The following is a 26,094-nucleotide window of genomic DNA, read 5'->3' on the forward strand; positions in this document are numbered from 1 at the left end:
ACATTTTACTTAAATAGCAATACCTAAACCTTGTGCCAGCTGCTTTTTGCTTTGCGCAGGTTATGGCAGATATACTCACTGGTCTGCATCATAGAAGTAAAGTCTTTTACTGTTCCTGGAAAACTGTTTTGATTTTTTTTGCCTGGATTGTTCTCTTTTCCCTTTCCAAAAACCTCACTACCCCCCAGATGCAAACTTTCTGCCTTTGAAACTTTCCCCCTAGTTGAACTAGATGCAATTATGTCCCAAAATGTTTAATCCATCAGTGTTAACTTTGGCCAGTTGAAGTAAAAGTAAGTGACTGAAGAGAAAATAGTAAAAATTTAACTCTGGTCCCTGAAGCCAAATGCCCACTGCCACACCAGCAGGCAGGAGGCAGATGAAGCTTGTGATGACAGACACATCACACACTGGACAACCAGCCCCTAGACAGAGATGACCGGCTTCTTATCAGACCTGGTAAGTGCTTGATGGGGTATTTACAAATATACAAAAATGTGGGACATTTTTGTACACTACTGGTGTCTCAAAGAAAACAAAATCAGTATTTCAGTAAAAACAACAAGGCTCCTATTCACTAAAATCATCTTGGAAGAGGTTCTGACCACTGTTTTGAGGTATTAATGCATTCCATATGCTCTGCCATCCATCTTTGCCACATTTCGTCAACATGCTAATGTTTCTTAAATGTTTTCATTCACTGGAAAATCTTTGCTTACCTTCAAATGTATTTTGCTTTGCTTGCCTGCTGAAGAAAGAATTTTGTAAGATACAGAATGAATTTAGCCCAGGAGATGGCAGGCAGAAGTTTTGAAAGGCAGGAAACTGGACAGGATATCAGCAGCTGGGGCATCTTAACAGCGATGTTTGTGGGAGTCTGCAACATTTATATCCTGGCTGTGGCTGAGTCTTGAACTAGTTGCTGCCTCATACGTCAGTGAGGCACTTCCAAGTAGGACAAAGTCTCTCTGAAAAATAGCTCTCAGCTCTTGCTGAGCACACTTAACCTCTCATGCAGGAAAGAGGAATATAGCACCTCTGAAAGGCAGACCATTTTTCATTCATTCACAGTATATTCACTGTGTGCTGCTGTAAAGGCTGCTGTAGGGTAAACCTAAGAGCAGTACTGGTTGTGTATTCCCAGATCCGTAATCAACCAGAAAAAGAAAACTAAAGTGGGATGCCTGCTCTCAAAGCTTCCAAAAGGTTAACGTGACCATGCGGCTTGAGACAGGCAGGTGGAGCAAGAGCTCAGAACTGACCACAGCTTTGACACAAAACTTGAATAGAGGAAACACTGCCCACTATTCAAGGGCCTGAAAAGTATCTGGCACAGCAGCTGCTGCCTCAGGTAAGGCAGAAAAGGTCTGGGTACAGATGGCCCAGTCACTGCTGTGGGCACAGGTAGCCTGGCCACTATCCAGGTAGCGGAGAGGAAATAAGACTTCCCTCCCCAAAAGCACTCTCACGTGTATTAGCCCTGAAGTGTGGAATGACCTTGCTACTCTGTTGACTAATGATAGAAGAGGGGAGAGAAATGAAATGGTTTCCATAGCTAAAGGCTGCATTTCCTTGAATTGGATGTTGGGAAATCACAGAGGGATGTATGCCTCACACCAGGACAAGCAGAGGGAACTTTCCTACCTGCAAGCCCCTTGAGCAAATGAGATGCTGCTGGAGAGTGAAAGACACATTGCAAGAACAGTCTGACGTAGCTACAAGCTTAAAATTTTGTTCTACCTCTGCAGGTACAGTACCAGGGGTTCTTTCAGATGGTCACCATCCTTGGGATTGGGGGGACATTCCAAATTGGCTTTCAAATTTCTACAATCACCTATGTGTCTCAGGTAGGCAAAAAAGCACATGGCACGCTGGTTAACAGCAGCTCTGAGTCTACATTTCTGTTTGAGGATGCTTCTCTCTGGCAGTCAGCAAGGGTTTAATCATAGTATTCTTCTCTCATGCTTCATTCCCATTGCTATGCTATTGTGTAAAGCAGAACATATCAAACTGCTGAAGATAGGAAAAAAGAGAGACATCTGCAAGTTGCTGTTAATACAACTATTCCTCAGAAGACACATACTGACTGAGGTGTCATCTGCCTTCCCTATAAACCTACAGCACATCTGTATTTTACATGTAGGTATAAACCTACTTCAGTGGTTCCACTTGATAATGTTATAGTTACCCATCTTCACAGACAAATAGAACAGATCAAGTGAACCACGTTCTAGGAAAGTGTCTGCTTCTCTCCACTGAACACAGGTAGAACTTCCTTTTGAGATACTGGGGTCTAGAGGGAAGACATTATTATGTTGTAGAGATCACCTTATGGGAAAAGTGCTATTTTCAGGCTCCAGAACACTAAGTTCAGACTGAGAAAGTATTTAGAAACTGCACTGAACAGTCACTGTGTAACCTGGTATTATTGGCACGTATGTGAGAGCAAGCCCATCATACATCTGCAGAATTTACAGGGCTGTTCACACTGTTCTTTAGTACGAGTCTGTGCCTCAGCTTGTCAGATTTCAAAGACAAAAATGCCCAAAGAATTAACTTCTTTTCACGGCAAAATTAACACAGCATACTCCATTAGGCTATGTCTATTAGCTATGTTTTTAGAGTCTATATGAAAAAGTTACTGAAGTTGAAGCAACAAAATTGTGTTCTAAATATAATCCATGCACTGGAGTCACAGGTATTGTTAGTGAAAATTCTTCTTTGTGCCTCAGCATGTTAAGGCTTTCATTAATGAAACTTGGCTGGAGCGATATGGCTACCCCATCCATCAAGATAACCTCTTGTTCCTGTGGTCTATCACCGTGTCCATCTATGGTATAGGAGGTCTCTTGGGCTCTTCAGGAACTAGATACCTGACGGTCAAATATGGCAAGTATGTATGTTTAAAGACAATCTGTCAATTGAATCTTGCTTAAGGAAATGACAGCTGAGGTTTTAAACATGAGACAGACTGTTGGGCTTAGACATGCCTGTAGACATGCAGCAGCTTTAGCAGTGGTGTCAACAGACTTCGATGTTTCTCGCCCTTGTCCTGTGGCACGGGCTAATCAACTGTGCTGCCAGCCTCTCACACCAGACGCAGTTATTCAGGTTGGGTTAGTCTCTGCACAGAGGAAAGGCAGCCCCTTGGCTGAAGATAGAACGTACAGCAGCACTGAGATGCTCCTAAGCGCTATATAAATGTGTTCCATGATGGATTTTCACGTGCAGAAAAGCTTTAAGACTTTTCTCAGTTATGAAACAGACTCAGCATTTTCTGTGACTTTTCTCAGCATTCACAGACTCCCAGGTCTAGACATGTGCCAAGGCACACAGTGAGTCTGCAGTATCTAGTGCCAATAGTGTGGATGGGATTATTTTGTCCTGGACCACACATGCCACAAAAGTAGCAAGCCAAATTCACCCAAGACATCCCATATGCCAGGAGTTGAAGTACCATTTCCCTTCTGACTTATGAAAACTCTTTTTTCTTTCTTGCACTTACAGAAAGAAATGTCTCCTGTGCACCAATGTACTCATGATAACGTCAGCATCTATCATGGGCTGCAGTAAAATAGCCCAGTCCTTTGAGATGATTCTGATTGGACGCTTCCTGTGTGGAGTAAGTGCAGGTAAGTGATTTCTTCCACAGGTCAGCAGGATCTCACCACATTTTACATCTTTATTCAAAGTAAATAATAACCTTGCACTAAGAAAATAAAATATTAAAGGCAGTGACCCCTTGGCAGTAAGATCTTCTATAACATCCAGCAACGAATAGCGTGATTACTACTAATTTCACTAAAATGAAATTCAGCTTTGCCAAGTGTATAAATATTCAGAGCTATCAGGAATGTTTTGGTACAATATGAAACAAAGGGTTTTTTTTACTGATGGAGAAATATGTATAATATTATCTGAATTTTAATTAACAGTCCTGAATTACATGGTATATGGTTTAAATCTGGTATTCCCATAAGACTCCAGAGAATAAGTCTGTTCAAGGCTACAGCCATTCAATTTTGAGTCTAACATATATCAGGAATGTTCGTCAAGGGTATTCAACCTGCTTCAAAGCAGTAATTCCTTGGGGTTAGTACAAAAAGCTGGGCATAATCAAGCAAAGTAACTCCTGCCAGTAATTCATTCCACATACAGCAAAACCACCCTCTGCTGGTGTCAGTATGCCTTGTATTTGTCTCCTACACAAAAAAATACTTTCCCATTCAGTTTGGATATTCACAGAGGTGCCTATTTTAACCTATTTCAGTAGAAATTAATGTCTATTTTTCAAACCATAACCATATTTTGTATATTGTTTCTCTGACATAGAATTGTATTGAAGGACTACAGTTGTATTTTGAGAGCTACTTACCCACAGGGGCCCTGCTATGGTCTAGAATATGTATGGTGCTTCATGCAAAAAACCTTATTTTTGTTAGAGATTGGACATCTGCATTGCTTTACCATGAAATAAAGCCAAGAGAACATGTTGCTTTCAAAACAGATAAAAGGGGCTGTGACCACCATATTAGGAAAAAGCTCTTGTTCCCAGACTAGTTTTCAGCATGTCTGAGTTATTAAGTACTTCACATATAGCTGGAAACACCAACTCTGCCTGAAATCATCAAAATTATTGCTGGACAGTAGGAAAGGAATGCTTGAGTCTCCCCTAAATCATGTACAAATCAATGTTGAGTATAGCACTGTGCATTTTAATCTGCTGTGGATCTACCTTACAACTATTCTACAGCATTATGTCAGAAAAGGTTGAGATGATGTAGGTTAACAACAAGCATATTAAATATTACTACAGGGTGTTTAGCTATTTAGCACTTGCATATTCTGCCCTCTCTAAAATATACTGTTACAAGAGATACTATGCTGATAGTTTACCCTAAAAAGAAAACTGTCTATTTCTTCAGATCAGAAATCTACTCTATGCAAAGAGGACCAAATACTTTTGCAGAAGGGGTTAGAAAATCTAGTACTGAAAATCTCCTATGTGGGTTGAGGTATAAGAAATGCTTCAGTGCATGAGGCAGCGGTATTCTGTCCTGCTTCATTATTTACATGCAATTTTGTTTCCAGTGGCTGTGAATGTCTTCTTTCTTCTCTCCCACAATTCTCTCCTCACCCCAAGGTCTTTGTGCTCCTCTACATCATCAATATGTTGGAGAAATTTCCCCTAAGAAGCTACGTGGATTTGCAAACTCTACTTCCTCTTTCTTTTGGTCTCTGGGAAAAGCCATAGGGCAGATTTCAGGACAAAGGTAGAATACAATTGATTTTGCACCCACTTAATTTCTGGATCCCTTCTACCTTTTGCTTCTTCCTCTGCTTTTCCATCCATTCCTTTCCTCAAAACCAATGCAATGAACTTACATTCCCACCAGGGAGCTACTAGGCAGCCAGTACCTATGGCCCTTGCTGATGGCCTCCTGTGGATTTCCAGCACTGGTCCAGCTGGTCACTCTGCCTTTCTTCCCTGAGTCCCCAGCATATCTCCTCATGCATAAAGGAGACCAGGAAGGCTGCAAAAAAGGTAACCAAGGGCTCCAGTTCACCACTTGACTTTCAATTGTTTTGTGATGCTTGATCTCCCCATATGGAAAAAATATACAGGACAAAGATTCTCCCTGCTCATTTCCAAGACAACTCCGTGGACACCTACTAAGTGTATTTTTGTTATAGTCCCCACACAGAACATGAAACTACTTCCTTCTACAGTTCTGTATTACAAAACCTTTGGCATTCAGCTGAAACCACCTGTACTGTCAGTCTGATGACAAATTATGATAAATGATAAATGATAGATGATACATGGCTGTTTGCACTGAAGGCCTCCACAGAGCACCCCTTAGCTCTGGTTGTTTGCTGTGTACCCTGTTCATATCCTGAGAGAAAGAGGAAAGGAGAAAACTGGACCCCTGGGCAGGGGGGGAGTCATTGTGCACCTCACTAGGCCCCTCTGTCACAACAGGTCCCTCTGCAGAAGGGGATCAGGGCTCTGGAAGACCCTATAGGACATCTCTGCTTCACACCACAGCCACAGCCAGACACTTGAATCACCTATTCACCAAACTCCTTAGGCAGCAAACAACAGAGACAAATTAACATGGCATATCTCGCTCTCCTTCTCCTCCACAGCCATAAGGCAGCTTTGGGGTGAAGGCCATCACCAAGCAGAGATTGATGACTTCATGAAAGAGAAGGCAACAATGAAAAACACCAAGATCTTGAGTGTCCTGGAGCTAATGAAAGAACCAGCTTTCCGTTGGCAGCTGTACATGATAGTTGTTCTGACCGCCACAGTTCAGCTATGTGGCATCAATGCAGTTGAGTGTATTTCCCCCTTAAAGTCCCAAAACACCTATTGACCTAAAGGAAACATCAGACTCCTCACGACTGCATAACCCACACTCTTCTTCTTGGGAATAACCTACAGTTATGGTTTTGGCTGGGCTCCAGAAGAGACAATATACCTGGCTGCTTCTGAAAGCTCCTAAAGGAGGACTCTGCAAACCTAAGCACTTTGCAGCAGCTGCAGGTCTTTCTAGCCCAGCATTTCATCTTTATTAAATGAATTAATTAATTTAATTTTTAATGGCTTTGTCCACCAATAAAGTGAATACTATCAAAAAGACTGCAGAATTCTAGATCCAGAGTGCAGACATCTAGATTCCAAACTGGAGCTGCATGCTGCTTGGCTAGCAGCTCCTGTCCAGGGCAGTGTCACACAGGTACAGGTAAGAAATCAATTAATTTCTTCTCTTACTGTTTTATGGGGTTTTCTTCCAGATTTATTTTTATACTTTTGAAGTCCTCCAGGCAGCTGGCTTTGATGAAAGAATGATCTCCTATATGACCCTCTCTGTTGGACTCTCTGAACTCGTAGCTACTGCAGTCTGTGTAAGTCGCATGACTTTGGGAATGGGTCTCAAGTTGCTCTTCTGGTACTGATACCAGTGTGATTCTGTCCTTCAGAGCTCCATCATTGAGCGACTGGGCAGGAAAGTGCTTCTAAGAGGAGGTTATTTTATCATGGGCTCATTGCTAGCTGCTATCACTGTGACTCTCTCACTACAGGTAAGGAAATTCTTCTCAGGGCAGATTATTCTAACTTCTGCTCACAGGCAGGACTATGCTACTGAGAAAGTAAAGTGAGGCTTAGAAGTGCCAAAATAACTTTTGTACTTTTGTATTAACAGCTTACCCTCTGGGAGGGGAATATCCTAAAAATCAAGCTTGTCTATAGGGTCAAACCATCTCTCAGCAAGTACTCTCTTGTAGTCCTGCCTTCCAGTGTGATCTCACAAGTGCAGCAAGGAGCACATAAAACACTGGGAAACTAGCACTCATTACAGAATTCATTGGACTGCAAGCATCAAACACTGGCCAAAGACAGTCCTAGGAAAATGGCCCTTTCTAGTAGCACAGTTTCTAATGAGTAACAACAAAAACCCAAGCTCTTTGCATCAGTTAATTTGAAATTTAACTTTGCTGCAGAATATATAAGGATGCACATATCTGTTCACAGACTTGAAAATGGTTCACTTCTGTAACACTGTCATTGCTGTAGCTTCTTCGTAAGTAAATCTCCCGGGTTACCAAGTATTCATCCAAGAGCTACTCTATAGCTAGTACTGTAAAACTAGCCTTGAAGCAAGGTGGCAGCAGACTTCCATTTTTGTTTCGCTCATGACGGATCTCAAACATAGGAGAGCGAAATCTTTTTTCCTGAAGCACTGAGATTTCACATATTGAAGCCTAAGATCCAGAAAAGTTCCTTTTCAGTACCAGTTATTGGAGCTATCATTAACAAAAGTGAAGAAAGATATGATTTGGCCTTCTCATATCTCAAAGGCTTGGGAAAAGCACTGTGGGCTCAAGAAGAAAGGAAGACAGGGAGAAAAGTACTATCCAGACTTAACTGAAAGCTTCCAAGCTGCTCTGCACTAGCAAACCTGCTTCTCTGCTCACCTAACAAAAACCCCACTGCTCCAGCCACAGGAAAAAGCAATCACATTTCTCTGCCAGTTCCCACACATTGTATGTTTTCTCTCGTGGTTACAGTGTTGGAAAACAAGCAGCATTTCTCGCCTATTAACAGATTTCACTCAGAAGTTTGTTATGTATTGGATTTTTTCCCTAGGACTGGTATTTCTGGATGCCATACTGCAGCCTTTGTCTGATTATCTTGTTCGCAATTGTCTTTGGAGTTGGGCCAGGTAAGTGCTCATTCAGAAGAAATAAAGGAATAGAGTCATGGGAGGCTAGGAAAATCCTGCATAATATTGCATAATGTTTAGCATAAGTAAATTAATTTAACCTCATCTTATAGTCATTTAAACATTATGGGTCCAATCATTGGCCATAAATTTCAACGCCATCAGATTCGGGTTTTGCTAACAAGAGGAAAAGAACACAGCAGAATGTACTCACTGGAAAAATACGGCGAAAATAGAGCAAAAGCAGATGTGTTTGTTTGGGGTTTTTTAATACTCAGAAAAAAAGAAAGAGAAAAAGAAAAGCAAGAGTTCTTTAAAATCCAGTGTTCTACAATATCACAACTTGTCCCACATATTCAGCAGTGCAGTACCTGCTCCTCTTTAAAAATATTATTAAAAGCCTATTCATTTTCAAAACATTTTCCTTCCCGTACGGCAGGGTTGAATTCTTTTCTTAACTGAAAGCTGCCAAAGTCCTGTGACTCCAAAACATGACTGAAATAGGCAGGAAGTGAATCTGGGAAGATCACTCATTAGTGATCTAGCAGTATCATCCTGGGAATTCTTGTTAGAAATAATAGTAATTCCACCCTTACACAGTTTCTTTCATGAGAATATGTCAGACTTTCTCAAGAGTTAACTACATCATTCTTGAAACTCCACAAGAAATGTATTTGAACACTGGACCACTTTACAAACCTGATGTGTAGCAGTTTATAAGATGACACAAACATTTTCTTTTCTAAAACAGAGCAACATACATTCTTATTGTGCTTTGACTTTCAGCTGGTGCCACAGTTTCTGTTAGGGTTGAAATTTCCAAGTTCTCATGCAGACCATCTGCCTTTGTGATCGGCGCCACTCTCAACTGGTTGGGCGTCTTTGTGATCGGAACGACCTTCCCCTTCATTGTGGTGAGTCACCTTCCCTGGGACACTTCCAATAGGCACTAAGCTTGAGTTGGCCCCTGGAGCAAGAAGAGCAGCACGAAATGCCAGTGCCATGTCAGTCTACAGTGGTCTTGGCATCTGCTCTCCCAAGCCCACTTCTGCAATGGAAGGGCTCTGATTTGCCCAAGATACTTATTCAGACTGAAATATTTGTCAAAGGTCAAAATGCAAAGAGCTCCTTGTCCAATTCAAAGTACTTTGGTACCCAATACGAACACTGTGCAAAGAAAGTGCAAAAGAAAAGACATGCTGATATTGCTCTCTTTCTTACTTTGCTTTTCCCTGCAGGAAAAACTCAAGCACTTCTGCTTCCTCATCTTTATGGTAGTAATTTTCACTTCAGGGACAATTATTCACCTGTTCCTTCCAGAAACAAAAGGGAAATCAATCGTGGAAATCACAGAAGAATTCAATAAGTTAAACTTTAGAAAGAAGTATATTCCAACAACTCCGAACCATGTCACAGAGGACTACACCTTCTGCACCAGGCTCTGACCAGCTGTTATAGGCAGTCAGGCTATCTTAAAAGGAAGGGAAAAAACAGATAATTGTTTCCTGACTAGAAGTTGTCCCTGCCCATGGCAGGGGGGTTGGAACTAGATGATCTTAAAGTCCTTTCCAACCCTAAGTATTCTATGATTCTATGATTCTAAGTTGGTCTAAATGGACTGTCACCTTTTGCATCTGTCACTTGTAAGGCTCCCATTTTGCCCAACCAGCACCTTTCTCAAGCACTCCATCCTGGGCAGCTTAGAAAAACTATGATGGCTGATATTAACAGGATAGGTTCACATGAATCACAAGCATTTTGGCTTAACATGCTGATGTGTACATCTCTTTCTAAGACAGCAACTCATACACACTGAAAGTACATGTAGAATTGATAAACACTCTGTTGACCACAGAGAAAGGGAATACCTGTGATCCCCAGTCTCTCCCTCTGATTTCTGTGTTTTTACAACCCTGAAATCAGAATAGTGATGTTCTTGGCTTGCCATCTCTGTCTAAGGTACAGATTCAAGAAAAAGCTCAGTGAAATAGGAGAGAAATTCCTTGTTTCTCTACACTCCACTGAGTAATCAAACTGTGTCAGGTTTCCATGCATACTGCCATGCTGTCTTTGTTTTGTACATAGCCTCACAAACTTCAGCCCTTTTTGACTGAAGTTTTCCATATCAACAGCCACCCCTTCTTCAACTTAAATTTAGGTTTTCTCACAGATACTCTGTGCTATCTTGCCCATCACCACCATCATCTTGAACCTGTAGCTCCTCTTCCAGGATAAGAGTTCCCACAGATACCTCATGAGCTGAGAATCCCAGAGCAATTACCCACTACTTTGCTTTGTGTGACTTCCAGCTAGCTGAGCCCAAATTCTCCCAGAACTGCCTCAGACTGAAACTCCTGGATGTAACAGAATACCTGTTGCTTTACAGTTTTTCCTAAAAACACCTATACAATGGCTGTAATGTACATATAGCAAACTGTCGGCAAAAGCTCAGTCATGTCCTCCAGCTCTTGGATCCATGCAGGGCTCCTGTTAAGGGTGTATTTCTCTATCATGACTAAGAAGTGATTACACATACTCCTCTTTCAGGGATGTGTAATCAGGACAGACTCTTCAGTTATTCTCACTGCAAGTGTAGGTGCTGACTGGCAGCTGTAGAGATGACTCTAAACATTTTATGCCTTGAATATTTTGTTGTACTCGTGGCTTTACAAGATTTACAGTAAAAGTGGAAAATGTTCTAACGTATGAACTTCTAAGGCGTTCATTTAAGCATTTCCAACAATTTATGGTTCAATTTACAGTCTCTCATGGGAGTTTTGACAATTTTTAGAAGCACATAGTGTGCACAAAGATAAATGAGAAAATATTACAACATATCATATGCAAGTTTTCTGACTTCAGAGTTTAGTGTGATATACCACTCCCAGTGATCTCTGTCGTAGGAATGGATGCAATATAATTTTCTACACTGATCTATAATCAATATCTGTGCTTGAGTTCACATACTGCAGGCTTTCAAACTGTGAATAATCTGCAATGCTCTCTGATAGTGAGCTCCTAATTCTTCTTCCTGCTATACATAGTTCAAGGCAAAAGAGTTTGCAGGCCTTACAGGATAGTATGACGTTGTAAAGTACCACATGGATTCATTTCACCAGATTTCTTTTTTTAAGTATTCAAACTCATGGGACTTTTCTTTTCTTTATAAAGTGTCTAATATTGCACGTATTTCCTTCACACAGTCCTAGTAGCAAAGCAATACTATTTGGAAGAACATGAACAAAACAAAGGCTCACAGTGGAGCGCACTAAACAATTTTAAATCTCTGGTATTGCTTTGACTGGCATATATACTTCAACTCCAATAAAGTAATTCAAAATATGAATTCAATTATTCATCATAAATGTTGCTTATTTTTAACTGGAAATGTTAAGCATAATAAAGATGGCACATTGCCTTGTGATAAAACTTCTGGCCTCCATAAATATTTCCTTCCTAACATCAGAATTTCCCTTAGGGACATCCAACTACTACTAAGTTATTGGTGTGCTTACCCTCCCATGATCAGGGGTTTTCATTATTCCTTTGACTTTAGGATTGAGGGGCACTTAAGACTTCTCACTACAAGATAACCTACAAAACACAAAGTGTCCTTAAAGTCAGAAAAGCTCAATAATTTTGTAGTGTTCCATATATGTATAACATGATAAAGACATGACAGTCATTTGGAGACAATTGCTAATATCAAAAGGAAATCTCAACAGTTGCAGAACAGAATTCTCTTTTCCTAACCAGTCAGGCTGAAAACATCCTTCATTCCATTACAACAGCAGCTGAATTCTTTGGAAATGTAAGCAGAGTGCTATTGTATAGCATTGATGGAGTGACTCTCTACTGAGCCACTTCTCTGATCTCAGTTATTCATTAGACGTTATTAGGAAAGCCTTTCCCATAAGATCTTCACAGAAGTGAGCAGATGCCCTATCGAACATTAATGTGACAACAAAGCGGAACAGCTATTTGGAGCACAGGTCAGCCTTCGCCTGTGCTCAGTGGAGCAAGAACTGTATTCTGGTAACTGCCAGATCAAGGAATGAAACAGCAAAAAGGTACAGTTCAACTATACATGGGAGGTGACAAAGAGTACAGCCATACAGGATCTTCGGGAACACTACATGGACATTTTCTTCCAGACATATTAGCTGATAGGTAAGATATGTCTCAAATACTGGCTCTAACTGGGGCAAATATAAACACTTACAAACTGGATCTGCTGTCAGCTACACACAAAAACTATACACCTGGTCTAGCCAGCCTGTATTAAGGAAGGATTAGCACAGCTTTGCACGTGTGTTACATGTGCCCATGAAACTGCAAGGTAAATTACCTGATGTTGTGAGATTTCCTATCCTCATCACAATTATAACTAAAGGGTATCTATAAGGTACCTGTTAACAACTTGTTAGCACTAACTATGAAATTGCATATCTAATGAAGGTGGTCTCAGCACAGTGCAAGTAATAAGAGCACAGAAGCAGCACAGTAACCAATCAACGCAAATGCAAAAGACATTAGGCATGAAGAGCATTACAGGAGGAAGACCCTTAACTGATCAAAATAGGAATCCTAAGTTAAGGTACAAGAGCAAAGAATAGAAGTAACTATATGCATAAAGTATACTAAATAGAAGTAGGTTAAGCAGAACATAAGGAAATAAGTGCAAGAGGTAGCATTTTTTGAAGGAATGACCCACACTTGTACCTACATATTATTGCTTGCTTCTGTCTTTCCCCAGTATCATCCAAGCAAGGCAGATACTAGCAGCTAACATGGCATTTCCTTCCTTTGTCAGATGCACATTTGGTTGTTTCAATTTTGTATGACTTTACAGAAAAGGAAATTAATTCTTAGCATCAAAGGGACAGTCTACAGTCTTGTTTGTGCTCTAACATCTTATCTGCTGAAGAACCAAATCTGGAAAAAGAAAATGCTATGAACTCTCAGCACACACTAACAAAGTCAGCTTCATGGTAAGGACCACATAATGATGGGACAAGTGGTCAGGTGGTGCTACCTGCTACACTCCAGACATTAGCTACAGAATACTTTGCATGTCATGTATTTTCTGTCAAATACAAGTGCTGGCATCCAATAAGCTCTTTATGATTTCTTTATCCTTTTCTTTAACTGAAGTGTAAATGGCAAATGATCAATAAGCCATTTACCAACTTCATACATACAAATCCCTCCTAATTCTGCAATAAATGAAGTTAAAGCTTGGGAATTTTCTGTCTGAAGGGAGAGACATCAATTCAGCTATGTAGGTCGAAGGAGAGTTTCAATGCATTTCTTTTTTTCTTCACAGACACTGGCTAACAGAAATGCCAGACAAAACTGCATGAGGCTGAATCTTTCTCTCCTAGCAAACGAAAATCAGCTACTGTTAAATATGTAGCTGCTCAAGCCTGGAGTGCCATTGTGTAATTTTTCATATTGAGTCTCATTCCAAAATGATGGAGCATTTAAATTCCTTTAAGTAATGATTAAGTTACCATGTGCTCCAGCTGCTGTCACATGAAGGGAGAATAGCTCTTTCCTATTGTATGTCAAAGTCCTATAGTTCACTGTTCAAGCCCCATCTAAATTCCCAACAGATAACTTTGCCTTTATGCTTCTCAGCTTATACTGAAAACTAAGCAAGTTATGATCATGATCATTGGAATTCTGTTTAGAATTGGTGTTTCAGTTCCCTGGCCCCTAGCACAAGAGAGTTCATGAAATATACAGGTTCCCCACAAAGGAAACCATTCTGTTTACTGGGCTGGACATAACCATTGGTTGAAATATTTAATCCAACAATTCTAAACTTTGTACAACAGCTGAAATATGTATCATTAACTCAAAAACCTCTGAAGTAAAATTTAACTTCAATGACATGGGACTAGTTCACGGACACTGCTATTGCATAATGTGAACATTCGGTTCTTTTAGCAGGTCGTAGTAAGCAGCACGAATCAGCTTTTTCATAGGAGATGGCCACCTTTTTCTCTGAGCTGGTGAGTATCTGCTCACTTTTTCTCAGTGCTCTGACTTATAAAGGACAAAACTAACATCATACTAAAAATCCAGATTACCTAAAGATTGTAAGCTCTTTTGGTACAGAGAATATCTTTCTCTTCTCTGCATTTAAACATCAACAAGAACAATGCGGCTTGGGGCCATGAAAATCATGTTGCATGGTCTGTTTCATGCAACAACATAAAGAAAAGAAAAGAAAAGAGAAGAGAAGAGAAGAGAAGAGAAGAGAAGAGAAGAGAAGAGAAGAGAAGAGAAGAGAAAAAGAAAAAAAGAAAAGAAAAGAAAAGAAAAGAGAAAAGAAAAGAAAAGAAAAAAGAAAAGAAAAAAGAAAAGAAAAGAAAAGAAAAGAAAAGAAAAGAAAAGAAAAGAAAAGAAAAGAAAAGAAAAGAAAAGAAAAGAAAAGAAAAGAAAAGAAAAGAAAAGAAAAGAAAAGAAAAGAAAAAAGAAAAGAAAAGAAAAGAAAAGAAAAGAAAAGCTGGCAGTTGCAGCACTCTCAATGATACTTTTGTATCTGTTGTCTTGTGAATTACTGAGAACAATATTAATTATTAAGCGCTCTGATAACTTTCCAAAGTAAGGAATAGATTAACTGTACTTCAAAAGACTAAGAAATCATGATATATGCATTAACATAATTGACTTCCCTCATTTCATACAAAGATACTTAATATCATCCACAAAGTCTTAAAAAGGGAAGAAGTGACAAGTATTTCTTGCTCTATTTCACAACTGCCAGCAAGAAACTATTTTACTTTCCTTTTTAAATATCAAAATTGTTAATTTGTAAGTCTATTATAAAAAATAGAAAATGAAGAGTAAGAGGGTGAGTTCTTCATTTGCTTGATGCTTTTGCCAATTAGGAAATCCATTGCATTTGGGACAGCACCTGTAAGGAAATTCAGAGTCTTCTGGCCACAGCTTCTTGATTCTTGTCATGTGATAACTTTTGGAATCCAGCTGTGGACTAATTAAGTCACAGGCTCTTGAAATACGGACCTAAGAACAACCAGAGAGTGTTTTCCTAAGTATCTCCCAGTCCAGCACTATTCACATTTGCATTACTTTATTCCTGACTGATTGCATTTTTTACCAGCTCTTCTTCATCCAGGCACTGATCTCCAAAGAGCTGTGAGCTCATGAAGTTAGTATGTGATATGAAAAGAACACAGAACACACTCTCCTCTCTACAGAGATGATGTTACTGTCCTGGCCTGTGATGTGCTGAATAAAAACGAAGAGACAGTTAAACCTCAAAGAACCCTGCACAGATCCTGATGGGGCTAAAATCACAATTGTCCTGGGTTTGGTTTGCTAGGTACATTCTTAACTGTTCGAGGATAACTACATCTAGCCTGGTAGGCACTTGGAAACAGGATGGATGACCAGTGGTATCAGATACCTCAAGAAAACTAATGAGAAGCTGACAGAGCGTTTCATTTTTGCTTTACAGGTTCAGTTCCAGGGACTAGTTCAAATGATCTTAGTGCTAGGAATTGGTGGTAGCTTCCCATACGGATTTCACATTTCTGTCATCAACTATCCTTCTGTGGTAAGTAGCCATCTCCCTACATTCGAAAACACAAAATGAAACGCCTGAGCTCTTCAGGCTCTCACAAATTTACTGAGCATTCAGCTGATGCATTGATATCGATGCCTTTTCTTTGGCTAACAGCAACATCAAACGTGTAGAGAACTTTTTCTCCTTAAAGCATTTTCTGTTTTAAATACCGTCTTACCACGTAGCATACAAGCCTCCAAATGAAGGCAGCAAATGTGCTTTTATCATGCTTCCCAGGAAGCTTCCTTACTGATACAAACTTGAGGGTTTGCGCTGTGATCTCAGCTAACTTGTTTTACTAACAAAGTTAGTCTCAAAATAAGTTCAATATTAGAAGCATGGGCTATACCTGAAGTACAACAGCTAAATAAGATTAATAATGGAATTCTATACCCATTATCCAGTCAAATCTCATTTTCTTTTTCAGCACATCAGGAAGTTTATTAATGAAACCTGGATAGAGCGACATGGCTCTCCTCTCCATCCTGAGACAATCATGCTGTTGTGGTCCTTCATTGTGTCTGTTTATGGGATCGGAGGACTCCTGGGGAGCCTCTGCTGTGGCTACCTGACTACAAGATACAGGAAGTAAGTGCTTCTTGTACAGCTCAATAGACAGAAAGTACAGGGAAATACCAAGGTAAACACATAAAACTTTTTGGTTGAAGCAGCCTGATGGAAGGTAACTGTTTGGGTTTGTTAGCACACCCACCTCTTTCAAGTAGCAAGCAGTCTTTCTTCTGCATCTGCCTCCCCAGTGAACTGTGTTTCTGTAAAGGCTGCATTCATCACCATATCACTGATCGGTGCCTCTGGGAGTAGCAGAATAGTGTACCTGCCTCATGTTCTCTTCAAGATCCCTATGACTCAAGATCTCCCAAGCTTTACAACCCCCCAAGAAAGAGCTGTGTGTCTTGTTCTGCAACACATAATGCACAGTTACTCTAGCCACCTGGAAATCACTGTGTGGAAGATATCCTTAAGTGTCGAAGAAAAGCCAGATTTCCATTTAAATACACTCATTTTGGGGTGATGGAATTATATTAAATATTGAGATCTAATCTTATGAAAATGTGAAAAGAATAGGAAAAAATAAATTGCCTGTAACCATGCTGTAAAGATACAATTGGCGCCAACATAAATTCTCCAAGAGAATTTCTCTCTGCTCTTGGCAGTCTATTTTGTTGAAAGTCAGTTCCAAACTATCTTTCCCACCGGATGGAGAAAGGATTCCTACCAGTATACTCTGTTCTCAGTGCTTTGTGTGTAACACCACTAATTTCATTTGCAGAGAAATTGGCAAACATATCTACTTGCTGTGACTCACTTAAAGATGTGCTCCACAACCCACTGATCCAGAGGCCCCTCATGGGTCTCAACAAACCATCTTAGCCTGCCTGCAATTGTGTTCTTTCCTATCAGGTAAGTGCCCCCAAGAAATTTCTTGTGGGACACTGCCTCATCCCACACTCAGAGGGTCTCCCAAGACTGGAAACAAAATCATGCACTTCTACCATAGGTTATATAACACCTGGTAACCTAATTGCTGAATCACAGTCTTCCAAACACAGGATCTCTGTGAATCCTTAATGTGTGAAAGAGGACTCTTGCCTAGCAAGCATCATAACAAAACAAATGAGAGCAAAAGTCTTTGAGTCTGATACATCAGTGCTGTGAACATCCAGCCCACAGTTCACACAGAGTGCCTTTTGAAATACGTCTCTAAAAACACGTTCTATCACTTCCATTTAGACAAGAGTGTCTTTAATATGAGCCATTCCAGAATGGGAGCCACTGACTCAGGTTATTTCTGGACAACAACCTGGCATTTTATAAGGAGTTCCAGCCATTTAAAAATCTTGGTGACAGGCCGGGCCAATTCTTTGATCTCTTTCCCCACTCGTACTGTGGAAATGCTGATGAAGTGTTCCAAATGTTTAAATTCTAAGCTAAAAAAAATATGAATGAATTCAAATCTAAATGACCTAGAAATTTTAAAGAACCATTTTGACTATTCAAAGTCAAAACTATTTCAGCCATTCCTCAAACCAGCAATGGCTGTACTATGCTTCCTCTCACAGCAAGATCAGTCAAAAGAGAACAAGGGGTTCTCATTTCAAACTAATTTCTCATGGGCTTCTTTTCTTTGCTTTTTTCCCCAGAAAAAAGTGCCAAATGTGCACCAACCTGATCATGCTGATAGCTGCACTTTTCATGGCCTTCAGTAAAACAGCCAAATCCTTTGAGATGATTCTGGTTGGACGTTTTCTTTATGGCATTGGGACAGGTATGTGCTCGTGCTACTTTGGACTGCAAGCATCCTTGCTGTCCCAGGATTGTCTCTACAGATGTTACCATTCTTGGAGAATTATTTTTAAAGCAAACACACTAGACACCTAATAGAAATTAATGGCATCATTCTTTTTGCAAGAAATTGTAATCCAAATGTCAGAGTGAATGGGAACAGTGTAAGAGAGGATGGAGTCAGAAAGGTATACTTTTCTAAATCTTTTAACAGTCATTTATCCTTTTCTGTGTTTAAGGTTTTTCTCTCAATATACATCCTCAGTATGTAGGAGAGATTTCACCCAAGAAGCTGCGTGGATTTACCAACTCCACAGTTGCTGTTTTTCTGACACTGGGAAAATTCATGGGACAGGTTATTGGACTACGGTAAATTCTCCAATCTTTCTCTCAGGTTGAACTAAAAGTAATAGAAATCTTTCTGTAACCCCACCCTCTAACTTAATCTGTGCCTAAGAAACCCTCTCACCTTCCCCAAAACAGGCCTTAGCTTACGTCAGAGGATAAGTTTTCATCATATTTAATGCAACCATAAAGTTTTACATACAGGAGACAGAAAATTAATTACTCAGAATCTGATTTCTTCTTATCTCCACATCCTTTCAACTAGGGGACTTTTCCTTCAAAATGTACTACATTTACATTAAAAGTCTTATCAAGATGTTCTAGTCTTGCGCTCAAACAGGGGTCAAAAATGTCTCAGAAGCTCTCTAGATGTTCCATTGGATCTTAATGATATTTAGTAAGTTTTTTTAAATGCCAGATAATTCCTTTAAGATTGTCAGAAATAAAAATAGCTAAATTTGTGAAATTTGACAAATTATCAATTTCTAGTTTTGCTCCACTGCACCCTCAAATGGAATCTAAGCCATCTTCATCACTCAGAAAGACTTCCTGAACATTTATTCCATTATATCAGCATAATTTTGTTTCACATACACTTTTCAGGGAGATTTTAGGAAGTGAAGCTTTGTGGCCATGGTTGTTAGCATCTAGTGGAATTTCAGCATTGGTTCAACTGGCTACCCTCCCATTTTTCCCTGATTCACCATCCTACCTCCTGATACAGAAGGGTAATGAGGAAGCCTGCAGGAAAGGTAGAGTGTCTACTTTCCACGCTTACTTCACTTCATTTGATATGTTAGAATGACACCCTCTGCAGCAGACAAGAAAGAAGGGCACAGATGTACAGCACAGTGCAGTGCCATGGAGTAATAGTAGAGACAGCTCTAAATAAAACAGCTGAGACGCCTATGGCAATACTCTGTATTAACCTGGAGCCTCATTCAGGCTGATCGAATCAGTTAAGACAGGAAAAATAGGATTGTACTGGCATGTTTAACATGTCACACTTTAGCGGGCACTACTTTGTTTTTTTTTGAAGGAAAAGGTTTCGACAGCTCTTTTAAATAAAATGTACTTAAATGTTTACTTAGTTTATAATTATGTCTCCTGATTTTGGCTGGGATAGATTTAATTTTTTTCTTAGTAGCTGGTATAATGGTGTTTTGTATGTAGTCTGAGAATAATGTTGATAACACTGACGTTTTAGCCATTGCTGAGCAGTGTTTACTCTAAGTCAAGATCTTTTCAGTTTCCCATGCTCTGCCAGTGAGCAGATGCACAAGAAGCTGGGAGTGAGCACAGCCAGGACAGCTGACCCAAGTTAGTCAAAGGTATATTCTATACCATAGAACATCATACTTAGTATATAAACTGGGGGGGAGCTGCCTGGGAGCCACAGATCACTGCTTGAGGATGGGCTGGGCATCAGTCAGTGGGTGGTGAACAATTGTATTGTGTGTAATTTGTGTTTCTTGTGGTTTATTCCTCTACTTATTAAAAAAAAAAAACAAACCACCCCACATTATTATCCTCATCATTATATTTTACTTTACTTCAAATATTAATCTGTTCTTTTCTCAACCCATGGGTTTTACCTTTCTCTGATTCTCCTTCCCATCCCACTGGAGAGCAGGAAGTAAGTGAGCAGATAGATGGTACTTTGTTGCAGCTGGGGTTAAACCACAACATGAAGTCAACTCAAATTAGAAAGATTATGTTATACCAAAACCCAGTGAAACAAAATTCTTCCTTTTGCCTACTTCCCCAGGAGCAGACAGTACCAACCCATCACCTATGTCAATGGACAGGCAGATTAAAGTGTTTAATGTAACCACTTGTGATGGAGCTATACTGGTAGAATAATTCACTCCCCTTTTTCTCCCCAACAGCCATCAGGAAGCTCTGGGGGGAAGGAGACCATCAAGCAGAAATTGATGACATTATGAAGGAGAAGGTTGCAATGACAAGCACAAAAACCTTGCGCGTCCTCGAATTAATAAAAGAGCGGTCTTTGCGCTGGCAACTCTACATTTTGATTATTGTCATGACGACCTTGCAGCTCTGTGGAATCAATGCAGTTGAGTGCTCTCTTTATCCCCAGAGCAAGCGACAACACTAGGCAGTGTTTCAAACCCCTCCAAATCCATGTTATTATGCCAGCTTAGAACTGCATCACAATTGCAACACTTTTTTCACAGGTGCATTTCTTCTCTGCGTTTTTCAGATATACTTCTATTCTTTTGAAGTATTTCACACAGCCAAATTTGAAGAATACCTTATCCCATATGTGTCCCTGGGAGTGGGATTGTGTGAATGCTTATCCTCTATACTGTGTGTAAGTTTTTTCAGACTTGAGTTTGATGGAAAAATTTCACTTAGTCAACAATTGTACTTTCCTTACTTATAACGTGCTCAGGGCAGATTTGCATAACCTAACACACATCTTCCTGCTTCTGTAAAACCACATGCAGGATAAGAGGGAGCTCTTTCCCCATGTTATTGCATGACTGTATGTCTTTAGATTCATTTTTATTCTGTAAAATAATTTTCTGATATTCTGGACTAGATCTGTGCAGGAATGACTTCATTTGAGCACTGGGATTTATGACCTGTGCTTTCTTCTTTTCAGAGCACCCTCATAGACCGATTTGGCAGGAAGGTGCTGCTATGGGGAGGATATACACTGATGTGCTCTGTGCTAGCACTCCTCACCATGACCCTGTCACTGCAGGTAAAGAGGCAACAGCCTTCTGCCTACTTACTCAGCATCAGCCCCCCTTTCTGGTCTTGCTTCACAGGATATGTAGAAAAACTTGAGTAAGTGGCAGAAAATACAGAGTTCTGTTTTTCTGACATTTATCTAATGGTTTGATATCACTGGTTTCTCACTTTTAGCACCACTTTTTCTGGATGCATTACTTCAGTGTTGTCTTGATCTTCCTATTTGTTACCTTCTATGGAAGTGGACCATGTGAGTATATCAACAGCAACACTGGGAGGAAATTTTGTATCCTATTGGTTAGTGACACAACTGGCAGATGAAGAACAGGTTAGTCCCACAGTAAGAAGTTCTGGAAATTAAGGAAGAAAGGGCAGACCTGTAAAAGTGGGGGACAGGAAATGGATACAGACACCTCGAATGTTATTATTGATCACAGGATTAAATAATTTAAAATACAGTATCATGTTCTCCAGAGAGTTTGAGAAATTTCTGACCATTTTTTAAAATACTCATCCAAACCCAGGATTCTAGGCATTGCCATGTGCATTATAGTAATCATCCTCATTAACTTAGTAAGTTGAGCTTTATGCCTACCAACATGCTTCAGGTGCAACTGACCACGGGAGCCAAAAGGGAAGCTCATTTTGCAAATTACTACACCAATAATTGCTACCAGTGCAATACAGAACTGCACAGATCCACTGGCATCAGAAAAAGGATTCCAGTATGTACAAGAGAAAATTAAATAAGCAGCTGTAGTCCCTCTCCAGAATCAAGGTGTTTCACCCTCATAGCAAAGGCCACTTGCCACCAGGCCACCTATTCTGCCTGTCACTTTCTATCACTGCCATTGTGAGGGGCTTTGGCAGCAACAAGAAAACAAGTATACCTGGTTTGTGTTTTGCTTTTCTTTTTCAGCTGGAGCTACTGTGTCTGTCATGGTTGAAATCTTCAGCCAGTCCTTCAGACCATCAGCCTTCCTGATTGTTGGCTGCATCAACTGGATGGGATTGTTTGTACTTGGGATGATTTTTCCACTGATTGTTGTAAGTGCTCTAACTGGATCCCTCCCTCCCTCCCAGCTAATCCACTTCTGAGTGCTGACAGAGAGCAAATTAATAGCAATAAATTGCAATGACATGCAAAGCTTAGAGCTCTGTCCAAATACCAAAGCTGCTGAGGAATCCCCCAGACCTGTCAGAGGAGCAGAAATTGGACTCAGGTCAGAGGTGGCCTGCGGAAACTCCTGGTTTGACACCCACCCTGAACTTTGTATTAAGCACACCTTTGAATTTTAATTAGTTGGACATAGACTTGCACTCAAGGGCAGGGAAACAGAAATGAGATTCTTATTTTCCTTACAGTGTGTCCCATTTCTGCTTTCAGGATAACCTTGGACCCTTCTGCTTCCTTATCTTTTTGGGAATCCTTGCTTTCTCAGCAATTTTCATCTACCTGTATCTCCCTGAGACCAAGGGGAAATCCATCATGGAAATAAAAGCAGAGTTCAACAAGCTGAACTTTGGGAAAAAAGAAATCTCAGTCACTGATAACGGCCTTCCTAAGGAACAGTGGTCCAGCACCAAGCTCTGAATGTTCAGAGGAGAAATTCGCATCAGTTAGAAAAGACAGGAAACACTTGCAATAGAACTAAAAAAGAAACATTAAAACCAGCCTGCAACTCTTCTGGGTTTTACTCCTTTTTCTCTGTTTCTTTTCATGAAATTCATTTTGCTAGAGTTTTATTTCTTGATAATATCTAAGCATTTTCACAGGAAATTTCAACACTCAGTTTTAAGACCTACAAGATAAAAGATTTTTTTTCTATTAAAAAAAACACAAAAAAACCAACCAAAACCAAAAAACAACCCCACAACTCCTCCCCCCCCCCCCAAAAAAAAAATCCAAAAACCCCCCCAAACTTTTCTGATAGTCTACCTTGCAAAGTTTAAAAACATTTTGCTAACAGTCCATAGGGCCCAAATCCTGCCAGAAGAACATACATATGGGCTCTGCTCACAGTCCTGCACCCACGTTGGTCTCATACATGAATACTGCCCAATGCCACAGATAGAACAGTTTGTATTGAGCTTTTCTGAATGAGACTTGTCTGGCTCTAATCACCTCGCAATCAGGAAACTGCTGGAAAATAGCTCAGAGGAGAATATCAGAAATACAAGGATCAAGTAAAATAATTTAAGAAGACAAACCAGGGGAAAGCAGGATTAAGAAGGTTACACGATCATCAGCCGTGAGGCTGGGGAAACATGGAGTCGCAGACTGATAGAAGAAAAGTTAGATATGTGGTTTCTGGTGACCTGAGCAGATATGGATTCAAAACTTAGCACAGTAAATTAGGAAAAACGGTTCCAGCCACAATAAAAGAAAAATACTGAAAGTGAAATTGTACAGTGCAACAATCCTTTTGGAGATGTAATGGAAATCTCAGTGGAGAACATCCTAGTAACTCTAGGCAGGGAAAACAACCTCCCAGATAGAGATATTATTCTGTGCAAAAGAAGCAAAATGGCTGCCATAAAATAAAGCACACTCGTAAGAGCATCTGTGGTGTCTCAGGATCTGATTTCCAACGTGGTACATCAGCTTCTGGGAATTACATCAGATGTTTTGAAAGAAGAAAGAGTTTGGTTTGGAAATGTTTTTCTTGTTATGTAAGCAAGCTGCGAATAACCAGTGATTATTTGTACCCAGCAGAAAAAATAGGTTGTGAAGTTCATTGGAAATACAGTCTAAGTTTTTCCAAGTTACCACTAGCAAGTATAGTAAGGTCTGTGACTAAATGCTTTGGATCATGCCACCTGCTTTCAGCTGATCACTAAAGAAAAGGTTCATCAATATTGCAAACAGGAGTTCCTCTCCTTACAGATGGAGCTATCCCTTGAGTTTGTTTGTAATGCTTTGACATAGGAAACATGCCCTGGAAAGGCTGTTTGTACAGATTTTATTTCAGGATATTTTCAGGATTTTCATTATTTTCAGAATGCTTTGGATACAGGAGATGCAATCCACTAACATGGGTTATATTTGAATCCTGGCACACAGTAATTAATCTGAATTTTATTTGCTGGTTTTTACAGCAAGGGCTCTACAATGAAGAAACTGACTTAAAATCAACATAAACCACACAATCAACTTAAACATGTCCACACAGAGGTTTTCACCATTTAAAAGTATTTGTTTAAATTACACCATTGCAGTACAAGCATTTAGCACAAGTTATAGAAAGCTCTCCCTCTTTTCCTCAGTCTGGGGAATGGAGTGAATAGAAAAGCCCTTAAATCACAGCAGCCTTCATGGTGGAGAGATTAACAAACATTTATTTTATCCCCATCATCATTTTCAACCTGCTTCCCCACACACATCACACTGCAAACACCCCTCCACCAAACACCATATGACCCCCCTAAATCACTTCTCTCATGTAAGACTTTACCCAGCTCTGCCACATCTTCTGCTCTGAATAAAAACTGCTCATTTTAGAAAGCCTGTGGATTTCCTATTTCCCAGGAGATCCTGTTGACTGTTATGGGACTATTTGCACAACAAAGGAGCAAGTTGAAAACAAGTCTCCTCTGACTTTTTGGAATCCAGTGCTCAACACAGTGGAAAATCAAGATGCTAATTTTAAGGCATCTTTGTCATAACTTAGTCACAGTTCAGGAAAGATCTCCACAACATGTGCTACTGGGGTTATGGTTTATTCCACAGAAAGAATTCCAGACCTCACAGTTGAGGCATCCATCTAAATTTTTTAAATAAGACTTGCATAAGGAGGTACATTATAACTCTCAGCCTCTGAAACACTTGCAATAGCTGATTCGTAAGTCAAACTGCAGAAAAGACAAAGAATATTTCATTAAAGAGCAAAGAATTTTAGGAGCCGTTATGGGTTACAACACAAGTAAGAGTTAAGACAATGCTTGGGAGTAGGGGAATTTCACTTGTGTTGTGTACAAGAAAGAAGTAAGCCTCAGCAGGAGTACTCCATCCAGCCTCAGACCCTTTACTTTGAGAAAGAGGCAGATTAGAGATGCACCAAATGAAAAAGGCTAAAAGAAATAAGAGACTGTAAGAACTAACAGACATTATGCCCCTTCTAGAAGAGAAGGCTGAAGAGGGAGGCTGCTATGGAAGAGATGGGATTTTTATTTCTTTCCCTCCTCAGTGGCATAAGGCAGGAAGCAGCATCTTAACCTGCAGCAAGATTACATCTAGTTCTCGGAGGAAAATGTTAAAAGTTCTTGGAGCTTCCAATAAGGTTCTGCAGAGATCCCACCAGTGGTGAGAGGTTAATAGCACTGACATTTCTTCAACCAATTAGAAATTCTTGGTTCTGCACTAATAATTAGAATATTTATAGTTGTTGTATGGCTACAGACTTTAAAAGACAGCTGTACATGGTTAGATGTTCTCATCAAATTGATTTGATGTCAAGTTAAAAATCCCATTGACCAGGAGAAGTCTGGTTCTACTGTGTTTCTTACAGGCAGATTGTCTGATGGAAGTCCCTCTTCCTCCAGGAACAGCAATGGAGCTTTATGCAATCACTAGTCTCATTAAACAGGAAATCAATCTCTGCCATATTTGACCATAATTAGTTATCTTGGGAATAGTCAGAAGCATGTTTCAGGTTCGTATAAGCCTTGTCTCACAAAAAGCAGGCTTAAGTGTAAATGGGAGTAAAGTTTATTTTTTCCAACACCTGCAGTAATATAATTAAATTCAATGTAAAACTGATGTGTTCTGTTCCCCTTCAAAAACCAACATCCCACTTTTTATCAGCCTAGCAAGTACTTGCTGTCGGGGGGGGGGGGGGGGGTGACGGGGTGGGGGGGGGTGGTGTCAAGCTGGTGGCTCTTGCATAACAGCTCCTG

General features: G+C 40.0%; 2 protein-coding genes across 4 annotated transcripts; both read left to right on the forward strand.

Moving 5' to 3' along the window:
- The first annotated feature begins 377 nt into the window (after positions 1-377).
- Positions 378-9,744, forward strand: LOC130600213 (solute carrier family 2, facilitated glucose transporter member 11-like). The gene is made up of 12 exons (XM_057411330.1): positions 378-459; positions 1,749-1,847; positions 2,733-2,893; positions 3,508-3,632; positions 5,144-5,273; positions 5,397-5,545; positions 6,151-6,338; positions 6,802-6,912; positions 6,988-7,089; positions 8,156-8,231; positions 9,018-9,145; positions 9,470-9,744. The coding sequence occupies exons 1-12, from the start codon at positions 436-438 to the stop codon at positions 9,674-9,676; spliced, it is 1,500 nt and encodes a 499-aa protein (XP_057267313.1). The 5' UTR covers positions 378-435; the 3' UTR covers positions 9,677-9,744.
- Positions 9,745-12,566: 2,822 nt separating this feature from the next.
- On the forward strand, positions 12,567-22,895 carry LOC130600238 (solute carrier family 2, facilitated glucose transporter member 11-like). 3 transcript variants are annotated; one of them, XM_057411354.1, is made up of 13 exons: positions 12,567-13,222; positions 14,184-14,248; positions 15,721-15,819; positions 16,256-16,416; positions 17,991-18,115; positions 18,372-18,501; positions 19,081-19,229; positions 20,367-20,554; positions 20,702-20,812; positions 21,107-21,208; positions 21,373-21,448; positions 22,118-22,245; positions 22,586-22,895. In XM_057411354.1, exons 2-13 carry the CDS (start codon positions 14,225-14,227, stop codon positions 22,790-22,792), a joined length of 1,500 nt encoding a protein of 499 aa, XP_057267337.1. In that variant the 5' UTR covers positions 12,567-13,222; positions 14,184-14,224; the 3' UTR covers positions 22,793-22,895. The 3 variants fall into 3 exon arrangements, with proteins under 3 accessions (XP_057267337.1, XP_057267338.1, XP_057267339.1); XM_057411355.1 differs by lacking the exon at positions 20,702-20,812; XM_057411356.1 differs by lacking the exons at positions 12,567-13,222; positions 14,184-14,248; positions 15,721-15,819 and adding an exon at positions 17,120-17,250 and having other exon boundaries at positions 16,277-16,416.
- The last annotated feature ends 3,199 nt before the right edge of the window (positions 22,896-26,094 follow it).

The sequence above is a fragment of the Pezoporus wallicus genome, unplaced genomic scaffold (genome assembly GCF_028554395.1).
Source record: "Pezoporus wallicus isolate ANWC-B61680 ecotype Strahan unplaced genomic scaffold, APGP_CSIRO_Pwel_v1 contig_6401, whole genome shotgun sequence".
NCBI lineage: Eukaryota > Metazoa > Chordata > Aves > Psittaciformes > Psittacidae > Pezoporus > Pezoporus wallicus.